Genomic DNA, 16,223 nt, shown 5'->3' on the forward strand with positions numbered 1-16,223 from the left:
TCAAAATTTGATAAATAGAATATTTTATATCATATTTCATTGCATAATTTTCATATAATTTGCTGATAAATTTTGTGAAAAATAAAATGAAAAATGCATTATAGAATATTATTCATTTAATAACACCAAAAATTATTTACTGTTCATAGTATTATTTACTCTCATCATTATTTATGTCATTTTCATTAATATTATTATTTTATTATCTTCAATAGTTGTGGTTTCTATTGAATTAGTTGAATCTGAATTTATTTGTCTAAATGATTGTAATCTTGATAATGCTTCTGTTTGATCATGTAAATCATATAATAAAGATGCCATTTGATGTTGATCAAAATGTTTATTCGGTCGTAATAATTATGTCTCCAATCTAAATATAATGTCGATGATAATTTCCAATGTTGTTCTTTATTAATATTAATACTTAGTGAATAATTAATTCCGAATTCTTGTAATAAATATTTATATATCTTTTGTATATATTCTTGACTATGTAATTATTTAAATGTTGTTGTTTAATGGCAGATAATAAAATATTTAATTTAATTCTATAACAAACAATAAAAACACATTTCATGAAAATTGAATATAAAACAATCGTTCATTATTCAATTGTAAGTCAATTTCCCTATAGTTTGTACATTAATAAAAATGTGTTCATGAAATTTAACAATTTAATTAAACTCAACAAAATCTTTTTTTCTTTACATATTAAAATTATTCATAAAAACAAAACAAACCAAAAAAAAAAGTTTTATTGCAAAAAAGCAACAGATAGATTATATAATATATAAATAATTAGCAGCATCGCCTCTTATCATTCTTGTCTTCTTCTGTATTTTCTTGTTGAAACAGGTTATTTGAGAGAACAATTTCGTTTGAAATATAAGCCTTATACACTTCGCGCGCAACAAGTTCGAAAGCTTCAGTTACATTTGTATTACTTTCTGCTGATGACTCTATGTATTTAATGGAATAGGAATCTGCTAAATCTTGAGCTTCTTCAAGTGTAACTTGTCGTGAAGATTTGAGATCAACTTTATTCCCTACTAACAAAATTTTAACGTTAGTTTCGCAAAGGTTTTGAGCACCATTGATCCATTCACTCATGGATTCAAATGATTTGTGATCAGTAATTGAAAATACTGCAAGTACACCAACTGAATTCCGATAATATGATTTTGTGATTGCTCGAAATTTTTCTTGGCCAGCTGTATCCCAAATTTGAAGGCAAACATCATTATCTTGAATTTTCATATTTTTTGTTAAAAATTCAACACCAATTGTTGGATTTTTCTCGCGGTAAAATTTGTCTTCGCAAAGGCGAGTAACAAGTGATGTTTTGCCAACACCACTGTTTCCAATAAGAAGAAATTTGAAGGTTGGAATTCCTTCAGACATAAGCGTTTTTTGACAGTATAACCGCAAAGAATCATAGTTTAAAACGGTCGCCAGACCACTTATGTGTTGTTCAACGACAACTCCCTTTATTGAATTTTTGTGTGAAAATTTCTAATTTTGAATCAAAACGGTTAGCAATTAACACTGCTCAGAAAGCTCCGAGATGAAAATTTATCTGTAGAAAAAAATGGTAAGATAATCTTACAGATGAATTAGACACTAATACACATGATAGTCGTTATAGAATGAATGCGACAAGCAAAAAATACCAAAACAAAAGAATTCACTATTTAAATTTTCTTAAAAATAATATTATCGATTGATTATTCATTATTCGCTTTGTCCTTCAACTCTTTCTAGTGTAGTTGCCCTTTTATGTTAATATTTTTTTCCTAATTATGATATATTACAAAAAAATAGACATAAAAATTATACAAATTTTTCATGCATTTAGCTGAATTTTTAACACAAAGTCAAATATTTTTTAATATGTTTAGAGGTTTTCCTTTTATTTAAATCTAAATAATAATCAATTTTTTTTACAAAAAAACTGTTTTGTATTGTTTTTTACCTTAAGGTAACATAATAAGCATACCATGCTGTTAATTTATATCTATTTGGAAATTTTTTTCTATAATTTTTTTTTCAAAAATAAATTGACTTGGTTTGTAAAAACTAACGTACAAAAGATGGTTATAAAAAAGTCGCTTAGCAATTTTGACAATCTCTGTTTGAGGTCGGGATCGATCACAAAAAGTGTAAAATCTTTGAAATTTGTATTGGCAAAGAACCCTCCATGCATTCAAATTTGTGATAAAAGAAATTTTTTAAAACCCTTCAGCAAAGTGGATGAAATCAGTTCCACTCAAGACACTCGCACAAAAAAAAATTTCCCAGCTATACCTTGCAGTATCGGATCCTCCTATGTACATTAGTGTTGAAGGTTTTCATTATGATGAAAATATCAAAGCAATTGTATACCAACTTGAAATTGGAATTCTAAATTCTCCAGCACAAACGGTAACCCTCCACCATGTAAATGTAAGATATTCAGTATTATGTAAATTTGACAGAGAAATTCGGAAACAATTTTGTAAATATAAATATTTACTCCCTTTCCCTCCTAAAAAAATTTGTGGAAACTTAGACCCAAAGTTTGTTGAGAAACGAGCTGAAGCATTACAGAATTATCTCGGAGATTTAACTAGAATTCCTGGAATTTGTAAGAACTCCTCTTTTCTTAATTGTTTTTCATTACAATCGTACGAGTTTGATTAAGATAATAGAAATATAAATAAAAATTTTAGCGAATATTTTTTTATTTTACATCACATGTCGTACTTATGGAGACTGAATCGGATTTTATTACTCAATTCGAAAACAGAATTTCAAATTGGGCAATACCACTAGATAATAATATACAATTTGTTGGATATGACTCTCCAAATACTAAACTTGAGAAAGAACCAATATATCAATCGACATTTAGATATCAATCTTCAAAAGGAATACCAACAGGAACAAGATTTAAAATGCAAGATAAACTTCAGGAGTTGTATATTGCTTTACTGCCAAATGATGAATGGCTAGCTAAAGAATTAGCAAAAGAAAGCGAACGCGAAATATTTGATAATAGTTCAACAGTCACATTCTACACAGCTCACATGAATGAAAAGTATAGATCTCTCCGTTACCTCAAAGAATTTGAACAAAAAATCTCAAATCATTAATCATGTTAATAAATGTTTGAATACTTTCATATTTTTTTTTATAAATTTTAATAAAATAAAAACAATTTAATAACAGATTTCATAAAATTATAAAATTCCAATGTATTTCACAACTTCGTTAAAATCGATTTTGATTTTTGTTGAAGAAACCATTCCAAATGAATTTTCAACAATCATCACACTTTCGAAGCATATTATTAATCCATTTTCATCATGAGTTTTCAATAACATAGCAGCTTTCGACATGTACATCACCCACACTTGGGCATAACCTTTTTGTAAACCTTTGATTACCAATTTTGACAATTTTTGTAAGTTATTCAAATTTGTTTTTTCTATTTCGTCTATTGAAGTTTGCAGCTCGTTCATTTCGTCTGTGTTTAATTGTACATTCACAGGCACATTTCTCACGAATATCCAAATATTTGGGATATCTTTTGAAGGCAAAAATCCGCTAAGTAAGAATCGATTAAAATTCGAACAAAGTTCCGCAACTAAAACATTTGAGTTTTCGAAATCCGAATCTTTTTTGATTTTTGTTATAATTCTTTTTGCGATATCTTTAATCAATAAATCGAATCTTCTTTGGAAGTTGAAAGCAACGAATTCTTTTGGTTGGAATATTGTTTGGATATTTATATTTTCCAGTTTCTTAATACATATAATGAAATTATCAAAAAACAAAGGCGAATTTATCAGTGCATCTTTTGAATAATTTTTGTTTTTCCATTCGAAATCGATGAAATTTAATGTTATAAACTTTGAGAGTTTCTTCGCCATTATTAAACGCGCAAAGAAAGTACATAATATATCTCGATTTGAATCCATTTTAAGCCTTGGAAAACATATGTTAAAAGTTGAATTGTTATTTGCAAAGTTACGAATTTGTTTTTCAAGTTGAATTGTTTCACTACCGAAAAAAATTATCGAATAAATATATGAAATTATTTCATTAAATTTCGTGTTGTTCTTACCATTCAAACGTGAAAATTCGGCAATCATTTGCATGAATTGTTCGATTATGTTAATTCCATTATATTTCCTTTGTTCAGAATTAATTTCATCGGTAAATATACCAATTGATTTCGCAAGTTTGAAATGCGTTTTATTGATCGTAATGGAATCAAAATATGATGAAAATAACGTTTTGGAATCTTGCGTTAAGAATTGTAATTCTTCGGATGTAGAAAAATCAATTTCATTCTGTTCTTGTTTCGTTGGCGTTACTTTAATTATTGGATTTTCGATAACAATTCCATTCTTAAGTTCATTTAACGCATTCGCTTGTTCAACATCTGGTCGAATGATTTCAGTAGTTTCAGGATCGACTGGAACAGTTTGAATTGTTCGATGTTGTGCAAGATTTGGAAATATAATTGTTCGTTTTGTAGTATCTGTGATTCGAACTATATTTAAATCTGTTGTCGCTTTCTCGGGTACATAATAATTAGCTTGAGGAACATACTTCTTAACACATAATGGGATGTCACTTCTGAGAGGAGAAGGAATGGAGACGAACGTTAAGGGGAATTCCCATTGAACGTTAAGATGAAATGTTGGCAAATTAGAGGCTTGTCTTGGCTGGAGATGCGTACGACGAATTGGAAGTAAGAGACGGAGAAGAGAAAAGTCCATACATGTAAAAGAATAGATCATTTCATCAAATGTCATAAATTCAATTAAGTATTGACGATTTGGAAGACAAATTACAAAAGATGTGAGATGTGCAATATTAGGATATGTATTTGGTTCAGTTGTGATAACACGAACGTTGTGATTAAAATCAATCTGTGCCAGTTTTGTGTTTTTTTCTGATTTCTTTCGAATTTCAATCATATGTTGAGTGACATTAATTTGGCAATTTTGAGGTCGAGATGAATCAAGATTATGAATATTACAATCAAAAGTTGCATCAAACCATTCGATTTTATTATCTTTAACTTGTTTTTTCACATTTCTGATGTATTCTAAAACACCATTTTTTGCATCAACTGTTTGGAAAGATAAGAAATATTTCGTATTAAGATAACAGTTAGCTGGAATTAATTCAATGTCTTGTGTGTTTGGTAATGAACAAATAAAATAATGTGGGAGATAAATCACAAGTTGTTTTGCTATATCGCCTGGTCTAACTGCAAATAAAAATTGGCCAATAAACTCCACTGTAAAAATATCATTTATTTGATTATATTTGATACGAAAAGTTGATGTTTTTGATAAACACGCAAATGTCGGGAAAGCTTTCTCGAAAACATCAAATGATATATTTTTTAGACCGAGGAAAGTAGAAGACATTTGCACGTTTGGCAATAAGTCAAAACGATCAAATAATATTCAAATGATTAAATTAATTTTTACAACTTATTAGCAAGAGATATGGTTATCATAATTAAAAAAAATCAGCTTTCAGCCTTTCTTTTACTTGAATAAAGGCAATGCATTCAACATTCTTTGAAGTTGAATTTCAACAATTGGAATATGTTCTGCAAGAGTCAGGCATACAATCTCGCAAACGCTTTCAATTCCTCGGATTGATTCTACAACTTCAGCAATCTTTAATCCGTTTGGTTCGGTGCAATTTGTCATTCTGCACTCTTCTGGATCAAGAACATCAACGTCAAAGTGAACAAGGACTTTCTTTGCTCCTGTTGATCTCAACCAATCATAAACAGCAGATGGGTTACTTCTAAATTCGTCAGGAGATAAACTTTTCAATCCAAGCTCTTCCTTTCTTTTCTCTGCACCCCAAAGTGATCTCAAGCCAACCAAGAGAGCTCTGCTTGGAGGAACTCTACCTGGAAGTGTATCGAGAAATTGTTTATCACCTATGCCAAGGACATGACCAAGAGCCATGGCATGGAAACCAGCATATCCTTCGTTTGGACAAGTGATGTCAGGATGCGCATCATACCAAATGATTGCACATTCATCTTTGTACTTATTTGAAAGCCAGCTAAAAACTGGTGTGCTCACTGCACAATCGCCTCCAATCACACAGACCTTAGCTGGTTGCTTTTCGTCAAGGATTTGGAGAGCTTGTTTAAGTTGTCTAAAGCATGCACCTCTTGCATATATACCATCAACTGTTGCCATATCTTCCTCTGTTTCTGTGTATGGAACAGGAACTTCTGCAACGGGGCCTGTTGGAGGGGGAGCTAATAATGAGATGATATCATTTCCTTGGAAATAACCATGCGTAGCTTCCATAAATGTCAAATATTTTTCGGAGTATTTTGCCATATCCGGTCCATATGCGCCTTGCCATTGTTTGTACTTCAATCTCAGAGTCTTCATTTCAAAAAAATGAAAGCTTTCAAAATTGAATGCGTTTTTTCGCATCACCTCACTTTAAATTATCGTATGCCAAGTAAAGCAATCAAAAGGTTTGATTTCTGGATTTTGAATTTTAACCACGTTTAAAAAAAAACAGTTATTTTACATTCTTTGTGTTCAATTATTTATAAGTGAAAAAATGATAACACTCTGGATAATGCTCATGTGCATGTCAATTTTAGTTTGTTAAACCGATGTTTTTTAAAGTATTGATTATCATATAGAAACTTTTAATGTTCTTATATTCACATCTTTTACATACATGAATTGGTTTTATCTTAAGAAGCCATGTTCAATATAATACTCTTTATTATTGTGGAATCCTGATATTGCAAAATATAGTGTAAATGCAGGAAATGATGGAAATAATATTGATTTTTATGGTGAAGATCCATTAAAATTCTATTTTTAGTTCCAAAAGTAAAATTATTTGATTATATACAACCTAATGATTCTGATTTAGCACGAATTATATTAGCAATTTCGAAATTTGAATGTCTCAATGCATGTTTATGAGCTGTTTCAAACTATTAAAATTGATACCAAATATTATTTTAAAATGTGAAATTATCTTAATAAATTTTATCTTTAGCATTAATATCAATTCCTTTTTGTTCAAGAAGTAGTTTGACTATATCAATGTAACCATATTGAGCTGCATTCATTAGAGCTGTATGAAAGAATTTAATTAATACCCAAAACTTTTAAAAAAACAAAAAATTATTGAAAAAAAAAACAATAAACGTAATAAACAAACATTATCTTTAGCATTAATATCAATTCCTTCTTGTTCAAGAAGTAATTTTACTATTTCTATGTTACCATTTCGACAAGCATTCGTAAGTGCTGTTTCAAATAATTTGTACTGATTCCAAATAATTTTATCAAACATAAAATTAAAATAATATATTTTTTATAAATTAATTAAATATCTCTTCCATTAATGTTAATTTTTTTGTAATTAAGAAGTAATTTAACTATTTTTAGTTTGCCTTTCCTCGTTGCTTCTTGAAGTTCCCCCATAAATAACATGAAAGGATATTATATTTATCATATTCTTTCTGACTAAGAAGTAATTTTACAATTTGATAGTTTCCATTTCGAATTGCCAAAATAAGAGCTTTATGTAAGTCAAATGCTTTTTTTTTCAAGAAGTAATTTAACGATTTCTATGTTACCATTTCGACAAGCATACATAAGTGCTGTTAAAAATAATTTGAATAATTTCCAAAAATTATTTTAAAAAATCAAATTATTAAAGAAAATTCTGAATATAAAAAATAAATATCGATAGCATTAATACAAATATCTTTTTTTTTAAGAAGCAATTTAACTATTTCTACATTACCTTTCTTAGATTCTAACAATAATGGAGTTTCAAATATTATAATTAATTTCCAAATATAATTTTTAAACATAAATTTTAAATAAATTTTGCGAAAATTAACATCAACTTCTTTTTGTTTAAGGAGGAACTTAACAAGTTCAGTGTTTCCTGATCTAATAGCTAAAAGAAGAACATTTTTTGGAAGTTCAATCTTTCCTAAAACATATTGAATGATATATAAATTTCCGATTTTTGCTGATTCTTTAATAATATCATCATTAATCTTCATTCCTTCCTTTAGCAAAAATGAAAAAATTTCATAATTATGATATAAAATGCAAAATTTCCCTAATTCTTCTAAACTAAATGGTAATAATTCGGTATCTGCACAACGGTCATCAATAAAGTTTTGATTTTCATATAAATTTTTTAATTTATTTTCATAAAGATATTTAAAAATATCGTTTCGATGAAACATAATTGCTGTTTCATATGAATCATCAAATGTTGAATGATTTTGTTCACATAAATAAATAATTTCTTCATTTCCACCTACAACTGCATATTTACCTGTGTTTTCTACATTTGCATTATTCATAAGTAAATATTTAAAACATTTAACTGAAGAAAAAAATGCTGCATAATCAATTAATGTAACATTTTCATGATTAATAAATGAACACCTTTCATAAAGTGATGGTTTAATTTTTTGATTATAATCAAAATTCATTTGTGATGACGTTTCTTGAAGTTTTTCTATTTCATCGTTTCGAATTATTTTTGCAATTTCATTTGGATTATGTCCATCTTTAATTAATTTCTTATGAAGTTCAAAATGATTCTCCGATAAATCATAATAATTTCTCTTGGCTTCTTTATTAAATTTTGTGCTTAATGTTTGTGTAAAATCAGCGTAGAGAGTTTGATATCGCCAGTTATCATTATATTGCATAAAAAATGGTGAATTTTTTCTTCTACAAATTTTGTATGAAATCATATTTTCAATAACCATTTGATCAAGAATAAAATTAATTCCATTTTTAATAAAAAATTTATTTAAATTTGAAGCAAAAATTATATTGAACCGAAAATTGAATTTATGGGAAATTTGTTTATGAAGTTCATTTATAAATTGCAAAAGTAAATCTATATTATAATTATGTGATATATAAAACAGAAATGAAATTCTACAAATTGTATAACAAAAGGAATATGAATTATTTTGATCAAAAAGTTTTAAGACTTTTTCAACAGTTAAATCAACATTACCTTCTTTTAAGTCAAATACAATGTTTTCAAGAGATAAAAGAATTTTCATGCTTTGGTCCCCATTTACTTTTGCAAAGCAAGACATTTATGTTTTCGCTATAAAACCTTTTTAATTCAAATTTTGTCTAAAATTTCTCACAAAAAGTTAATTTAAGGGGCGCCCCTTTTCATCTCCAAAAAGTTTACAAACCCTTCACAAGTTATTTACTAAATGCGCTAAATACTACAACAGAAGTTCAACCACATTAGCATTAAGTTATGAAGGACTCGAGCAATTTTGTTTAATATGTTTCAAGGCTTCTGATTCTAATGAATGCGACATCAGAAGTATTTCGTAGTGCATTGCAATTTTCGATAATATGTTTGTGATTTCTTGATTACCAAAATTTGTTGAATTTTCCCAACTTGGTGATATGATAATACTTGGAATTAAATATAGTAAAAATACAAATAAGGAAATTAAAGCAAAGGAAATAAATTAAAAACAAATGTATATCGATGTTTAGCATAGAAAAAGTTACTGAATGTTTTCCACCTTTTTTATAATGTTCGTAAAAAAGTTAATAAGAATTTAAAATATCGCAATAATAAAACAGATGAAAAACAAAGTTTCAATGATAATGGCATCTAATTAGATGCGGATATGATGAAGATTCTTCGTGAAACTGTACTGAATAATGAAACAGATACATAATTTATTGAAGAATTACTCGAATTCGATAAAAGAGGTTGACTTGTACTGAAAGAAGAGCAGAAGAAAAATCAAATTAATGAAAAATGATGACGAAGAAAGTGATGAATCAGATGGAGTGAATGAAATAACTGTACATTAATTAAGAAGAGAAAATTGAAACATAAAGAAAAGAAATGCGCATTCGTTTGGTTTGGAACATCCCATCCACAGATCCCACTTAATGAATTAATTATTTAACACAATAAAACTTAATAAATCAATTATATAACTTAATGAATCAACACTTAATTGTTATTTAATTTTATTGCATTCATTAATAATGGATTCAACTTTGCTTTCACTAACTAAAAATCAAGCAGCTGTATGAAATGATAATTTTTTTGACTCATTGAATTCATTTTTCTCACTAATTAATTTAACTATATCTATATGATACATTAACAATGCGCATAAGAGCTGTTCTAAAGTTTTAAAATGATTTTCATATATTATGTTTAATAGAAAATTATTAAATTACTATTAAATTAGTGATTCTAATACTTACATCAATTCCTTATTGTATAAGAAGAATTTCAACTATCATAATGCACTATAAATAAAATAAATAAATAATTAATAATTTAGGTTTTTTCTATATACTAATGAAAACCCTACTTAAAATGTATATGTTAAATATTTTTATGTTTTTATTTTTTACAAAGTTTGTGTTGTGATTTTTTTTTTGCTTTTTACAATAAACGGCCGCATATGCAGACCAAATTTTCTGCCTTGATACCGCCTATTTTTTCAGGGCAAAGAGATTTGGATGCAACAACTAAAGAATCTATCTACTTCTGGCATTCATTCTTTTTGTTAAAACCCGAATTTATTGTTGTCCAAAATTCATTAGCCTCTAATTATTCCTTAGAGGCAATTCATAAATTCATTAAAATATGTCTACACACAATAGCCTCGAGTGATCAAACGCAAGTAGCCAAACTAAAAAGAGCTAATGCATCTTATTTACTTGTTCAAATTTTTGAATCTATATGGTCAAAAATTCGATCTGGTACATTTGGCGTTGATGCTATTAATTTTCTTTGCAATATTGATGAAGCCAATCAATTTTTTGATGAGTTCATATATTCAATCTTATCTACAAAAGACCCTGAACCAGTTCTTGTTTTATTATCTTTATTATCAGCTACTGGCGACATTGAAACCAATGCACTTGTAGACTTCTTTACAGAACGATGTCATGAAATCACCAATTATTGTATGGTTCCATCAGATCTTCATCTTCTTTTATTTTCACTTTTATTCCAAATCAACCGTCCCAATGGTCCTTTTACACAAGAATTCAACACCACGAATCATTCAATTTTGAGTACATTTGTTACAAATCTTATTTCACGTTCATCACAACTTTATTTTCTATGTCGTCCACAAAAACCTCAAAGTGGTTGGTTCATCTTTAAGAAACCACCAACAAATCCCCCCACAGCTAAACTCGGGTTTCTCGATCCCAGTGACTTTCAGTTACCCGTTTATTTTTCACTTTTTGAGCCGTTTATTGACGCTGGGATTTTGTGCTTTTATGAGTTTTCACTTGTCGAAAACAATGATTCCACGTTAATATCAGCAATGCTTACTTTGTTTTCTCATATAATAGCTTCGTCTTCTACACCACATTCAGGTGATCGACTATTAATGATGTTAATTTCAATATCATTTTTATTCGATAAAAATCCTTCAGCAATATCATTACCATTCGATTATACTCAATTTCGTTCATGTTTTAACACACTTGTTAGTGAATGTAAAGAATGTTCAATCGGAGCAATGACACTGGAATTAATATCTTGTTTATTAGAAAAAGAACCACCAGTAACAGAAATTAGTCCAATAATAGGGCGAATTATATACCAAATTTTATTTATAATGACACAATTTCGTGGTACGCATAATGTATCATGGCATAAATTGTTTGAGAGAATTTTCGGCTTTTGTAAAAAAGTTATGAGGAGTGAGTGTGCGTTTAATAGCTATGTGATGGCAATTATTGCCGTTTGTACTTCGTTTAGAGCCGCACTTTTTAAGAAAGATGACGGATTTATAGAACTGCTTTGTGCTTTAGCGAAGAATCCTTCGATCGCTTTAGCGTTTTGTGAGCCTATAAATTCATTATCAAACTCTGCGGCGTTTATAAAGAAATGTAAAGATAATGTGGTGAAAATTGTGGATGGAATGAATGAGGATATGGCCGAAATGCAATTTGCCCAAATGGAAAATGCATTAAAGGATATGAAAATCGAATGTGTGAAACATGAAGAATTTCCTGAAATTGAACCACAAAATGAATGTCCAAATTATACTGAGTTTTTGCATGTGTACTCTAGGCAACATTGTGAGAATATTAGAGCTTTGTTACATTATACAATTTCCCATATTTAATAAATATTTCTTTCTCTCCACTTTTATATTTGAAGTAAAAAAGTGACCATTAGCACTTTTTAATAAATAAACGTATGCAAAATGTGGGATCAATATGCTCAGCAAATGGGATATTTCTCGATTCCACAACAAACTCAAAATTGTATACCAACAGAAGTAATTGATTGGGACGTAGTTTCATCAATAGATCCGGAATTAATTAAAAAAACAGGTGATTTAACAAAGCTTAAGCCATTTTTATCAAAATTTGTTGGCGCTAATCTTACTGCATATGATTCTGTAATTCTTAATCATCCATTAGCAGTTCGACTATGTTGTATTCTTCAAGTTGCATTACAATATATGAGTGATGTTCAAGTGCAGCTTCAAGAAAAACTCACACAAAAAGAAAGTGAAGTTACACACATAACACGAGAAGCCATTAAGTATAAAGCAGCATTTCAAAAAGCAGACAGTTTACTTAAGTCTCAAATCAAATCATATGAAAAATGTCCAATTTGCATGAAAAAATTCATAAACATAGAACACTTAGACAAGCATATAGAAAGAAAGCATTCCGAGCACAATGATGAATGGAAATCCATCAGAAATAAAAGGCCTGGTCTCAAATTTCAACAAAATACTCGCAAATACAACAAAGCAGATGTTGAATTATTGATGAAAAAAATCGAAGAATTACAAAATACAATAAGAAAAGACCGAAACAACAAAAATCTTAAATCACAATTATTTGATAATCAAGAAGCATTGATGAAAACAGAAGAAATAGAAAGCGAAAGAACAATGACAAAGCGAGGGGAAATGCAGCAACTTCTAAACACTGCAGCTACTGATCTCAGCATGACGATCACCGCATGGCGACAGCAAAAAAATCCGAAACCTAAAGTAAAGAAAACATTTAACAAAAAAGTTACAAATGTCGACGAAGTTATAAATGTTGCAAAAGAATTTTTACTGAGAGAGAAAGAAGTGTACACAGAGAAATTAATAAAAGACACAATGTTCCAAATCGAGATGCAAGTAAAAAGGAGACTTCAAAGCATTGAAACTAATGCAAACGTTGATGATCTCAATAAAGAGTTAATTGGAGAATTTAATGGAAATTTGTCGCAGTATAAATCACTAAGACAAATGATAAATCATAAGATAACAAATGGTTCGTGGGAAACGCAAAATAGGAAAAATGTTTTTAAACCAAATCCTTTGAGAGTTAAACAAAATCAAGAAAATAATTTTAAAAAGGAAATTCATGTTCAATATGATATGCCAAAAAAGAGTGAAACATGTAAAAAGAAATGTAAAAATTTGAATTGCATAATGAAACAACGAGAAAAAACAAAATATTCAAATAACAATTCGATGTTTAAAGAAAGCTTTGATGAATTCAATAGAGGGAATCCTCTGCCAGAAGATGGTTTCTTTGACGGTAAATGGCTTGACACTAGCGATTGAAAATAAATTGTTTTTTTATTTTTTTTTTTTTTAGGAATTTTTTGTACATGATATGCTTGATCATATTTTCTTGTTTATTTCGATATATATAATAGATATTTTTGTTAAAATGCAATAAAATTTGTGTTATTTTGTTTATTAGTTGTGAAACCAATTATTTAATAAATTTTGACAAATTATTAAAAAATTTTGATTTGAACAAAAATTCCAAATATTCTCATTCTATTTACTTAACAATTAATACAATATTGAAAAATTATATACTTATTACTCATAACTTTTACAATAATTGCGTACTTCATTGTTTTAATTTTCTAAAAAAATTAAGAATTTATTTCAATTATTTTGGCAAATGTATATTGACTTTCATTTTATACTTTTTATTTCCTTTTAATTTATTACTAATAATTTCTAAATTATATTTTTCTTTTTATCAATTATTTTTAAATAAAAGAAAAGGTGTTTCGGGAAAATATAATAACCGAATAATTAAAAATCATTTATTTTTACAATAGCAAATTCATCTTTTACATATATAAACACAATATTAATTTATTATGATTATACTATTGTTATTTATTCGGATTACTATTCATTTTATTCAAAATTTTATGTTATTTTTGATCAACATATTCCAAAAATCAGTGAAAAAACATATATTTATATTATTATAGGTGTTTTAATAGGAATAATAATTATTATTTCTTTACTTGTTTTATTAATACGCATTCGAAATAAGAAAAAATCCAGTGAAGAAGAAACAAATATTTTTAATGAAAAAGAGACAGATCAAAATAACTTTTCAATAGAATATCTACAAACTAATATTGAAGAAGATCCATTTGCAAATGACTTTAAAGAAGATAATTCTCTTGTTAAAATATGATTATATAAATAAAACATTTAAAGTAAGCCAATATTTTTAAATTATTTGAGTTTAAATTCAACTTTTGATTTCTTAAAGAAAGAAACATTGGGTATCCATTCAAGTACTTTAATACTTTTTATTGTAAGCAGAATCAAAAGAACTAATTAGCTAATAAAGCTTAATCTCGAAATTTTTTATATGAAATCATGTTAGTTAGCAAAGATATTTCCAATTTTATGTTTCTTAGCACCAACAAAGTAAAAATTATGAAAAAATAAAGGAGCTGCAGAGTAATCCGTTTACAAAAAACATAAACGAATTTTTGTAATAACAAATTATAACGTTTTTTTGAGGTAAGCCCCAACCAAGTGATGAGAAATAATTTTTATAATAACTTTACAGCACAGCGCAATCAATGGGGGATGGGGACAAATCCAAATTTTCGTACCAATTCTTCACTGAATAATACAGATATTTTAAATATTGAAGATATTAATGTTGAAGAATTTTTGCCTTGGATAACTAATGAATTAAAAAAATATACCGACAAAAACTTCCTTCCACGAATTATTCTTGGCCAAATGAAAGGAAATGAAGTCAGTTACAGCAAAATATATGAAACTCTCAATGTATATTTAAAAGAAAACACATCAAATTTTGTTTCAAATCTGTGGGGATTGCTTATTGATGCCAAGTACAAAGAAATTAGAGAACCTCCAAATTTTTTAGCAAATACAAGAATTTCATTTCAACAAAACCTATCTCCATACCAAAATCCATATCCAAAATCATACCATGATCCACCTCCACTTCCAAACCCATATCCAATCAATTCATATTTACCATCAGACAATTCTTTTATACATAGGGATGAATTTAATTATTCCAAGCCATCCCCCACCACAAATTTTCTCAGATCACCATCTCCTCCGAGGTCCCCTCCACGTCACCATCGGAGATCGCATCACAAACATCATAAACATCATCATAAGCATCGAAGTCGCGATAACTCCGAACAAAAACATGTTCGTAGTTCTTACTCTGATAGCTATAGTGAAGAAGACAGACCACAGCAAACATCAGAAATCGATAAAACTTCGAATTATTTCGAATCCAATCTGTCAGATGACGGTGCAAATGTTAAACAAATTCAAATTAACGCAAACAAAAATATTCCACAGCAAAAGACGCAGCAAACATTTCCAAGTATAAAACCTCAAAACATATTCACAAATTATAAACTCAACGAAAGAAAACAAATTAAAATTGATTTGGACAATGACAATAATAAAGGCAAAGAAAAATATCATTCGCAATCTGAAAATGAATCAGAGAGTTATAGTGACGAAGATCAAAAGTTTGATTATGACATTAGAAAGCAGAAAAATTTACAATCAGAAAACTACAATAAACAAGCTGATTATCGTATAAATGAAAGTAAATATGTCAGTGAATCTGATAGTTACAGCGACGATGTTTCGCAACGCTTTAAAAACAGAAGCTCAAAGAGTAAACATAAGCACAAACGAAGCAGAAGAAATCGCTCTGAAGCCGATAGTGATAGCGAAGACATTTCTCATCGCTCAAGAAAAAGCAAAAAATCTAAAAATAAAAAATCAAAACACAAACAAAGCAGAAGAAAACCTTCAGCAGCGCAAAATGTAAATTATAATATTGGAGAACAAAGGCGCTTTAAATCAGATTCCGATGACTATG

General features: G+C 28.4%; 2 protein-coding genes across 2 annotated transcripts; both read right to left on the reverse strand.

The window, feature by feature from the left end:
• Positions 1–798: 798 nt before the first annotated feature.
• Positions 799–1,401, reverse strand: GO595_008552 (small GTP-binding protein; the record flags this gene model as incomplete). Its single annotated transcript, XM_067922139.1, has 1 exon — positions 799–1,401. One exon carries the CDS (start codon positions 1,399–1,401, stop codon positions 799–801), a length of 603 nt encoding a protein of 200 aa, XP_067771318.1.
• A 4,148-nt stretch (positions 1,402–5,549) lies between these two features.
• On the reverse strand, positions 5,550–6,425 carry GO595_008553 (arginase family protein; the record flags this gene model as incomplete). Its single annotated transcript, XM_067922140.1, has 1 exon — positions 5,550–6,425. One exon carries the CDS (start codon positions 6,423–6,425, stop codon positions 5,550–5,552), a length of 876 nt encoding a protein of 291 aa, XP_067771319.1.
• Positions 6,426–16,223: the final 9,798 nt, after the last annotated feature.

The sequence above is a fragment of the Histomonas meleagridis genome, assembly GCF_020186115.1.
Source record: "Histomonas meleagridis strain 2922-C6/04-10x chromosome Unknown contig_68, whole genome shotgun sequence".
Classification (NCBI taxonomy): Eukaryota; Parabasalia; order Tritrichomonadida; family Dientamoebidae; genus Histomonas; species Histomonas meleagridis.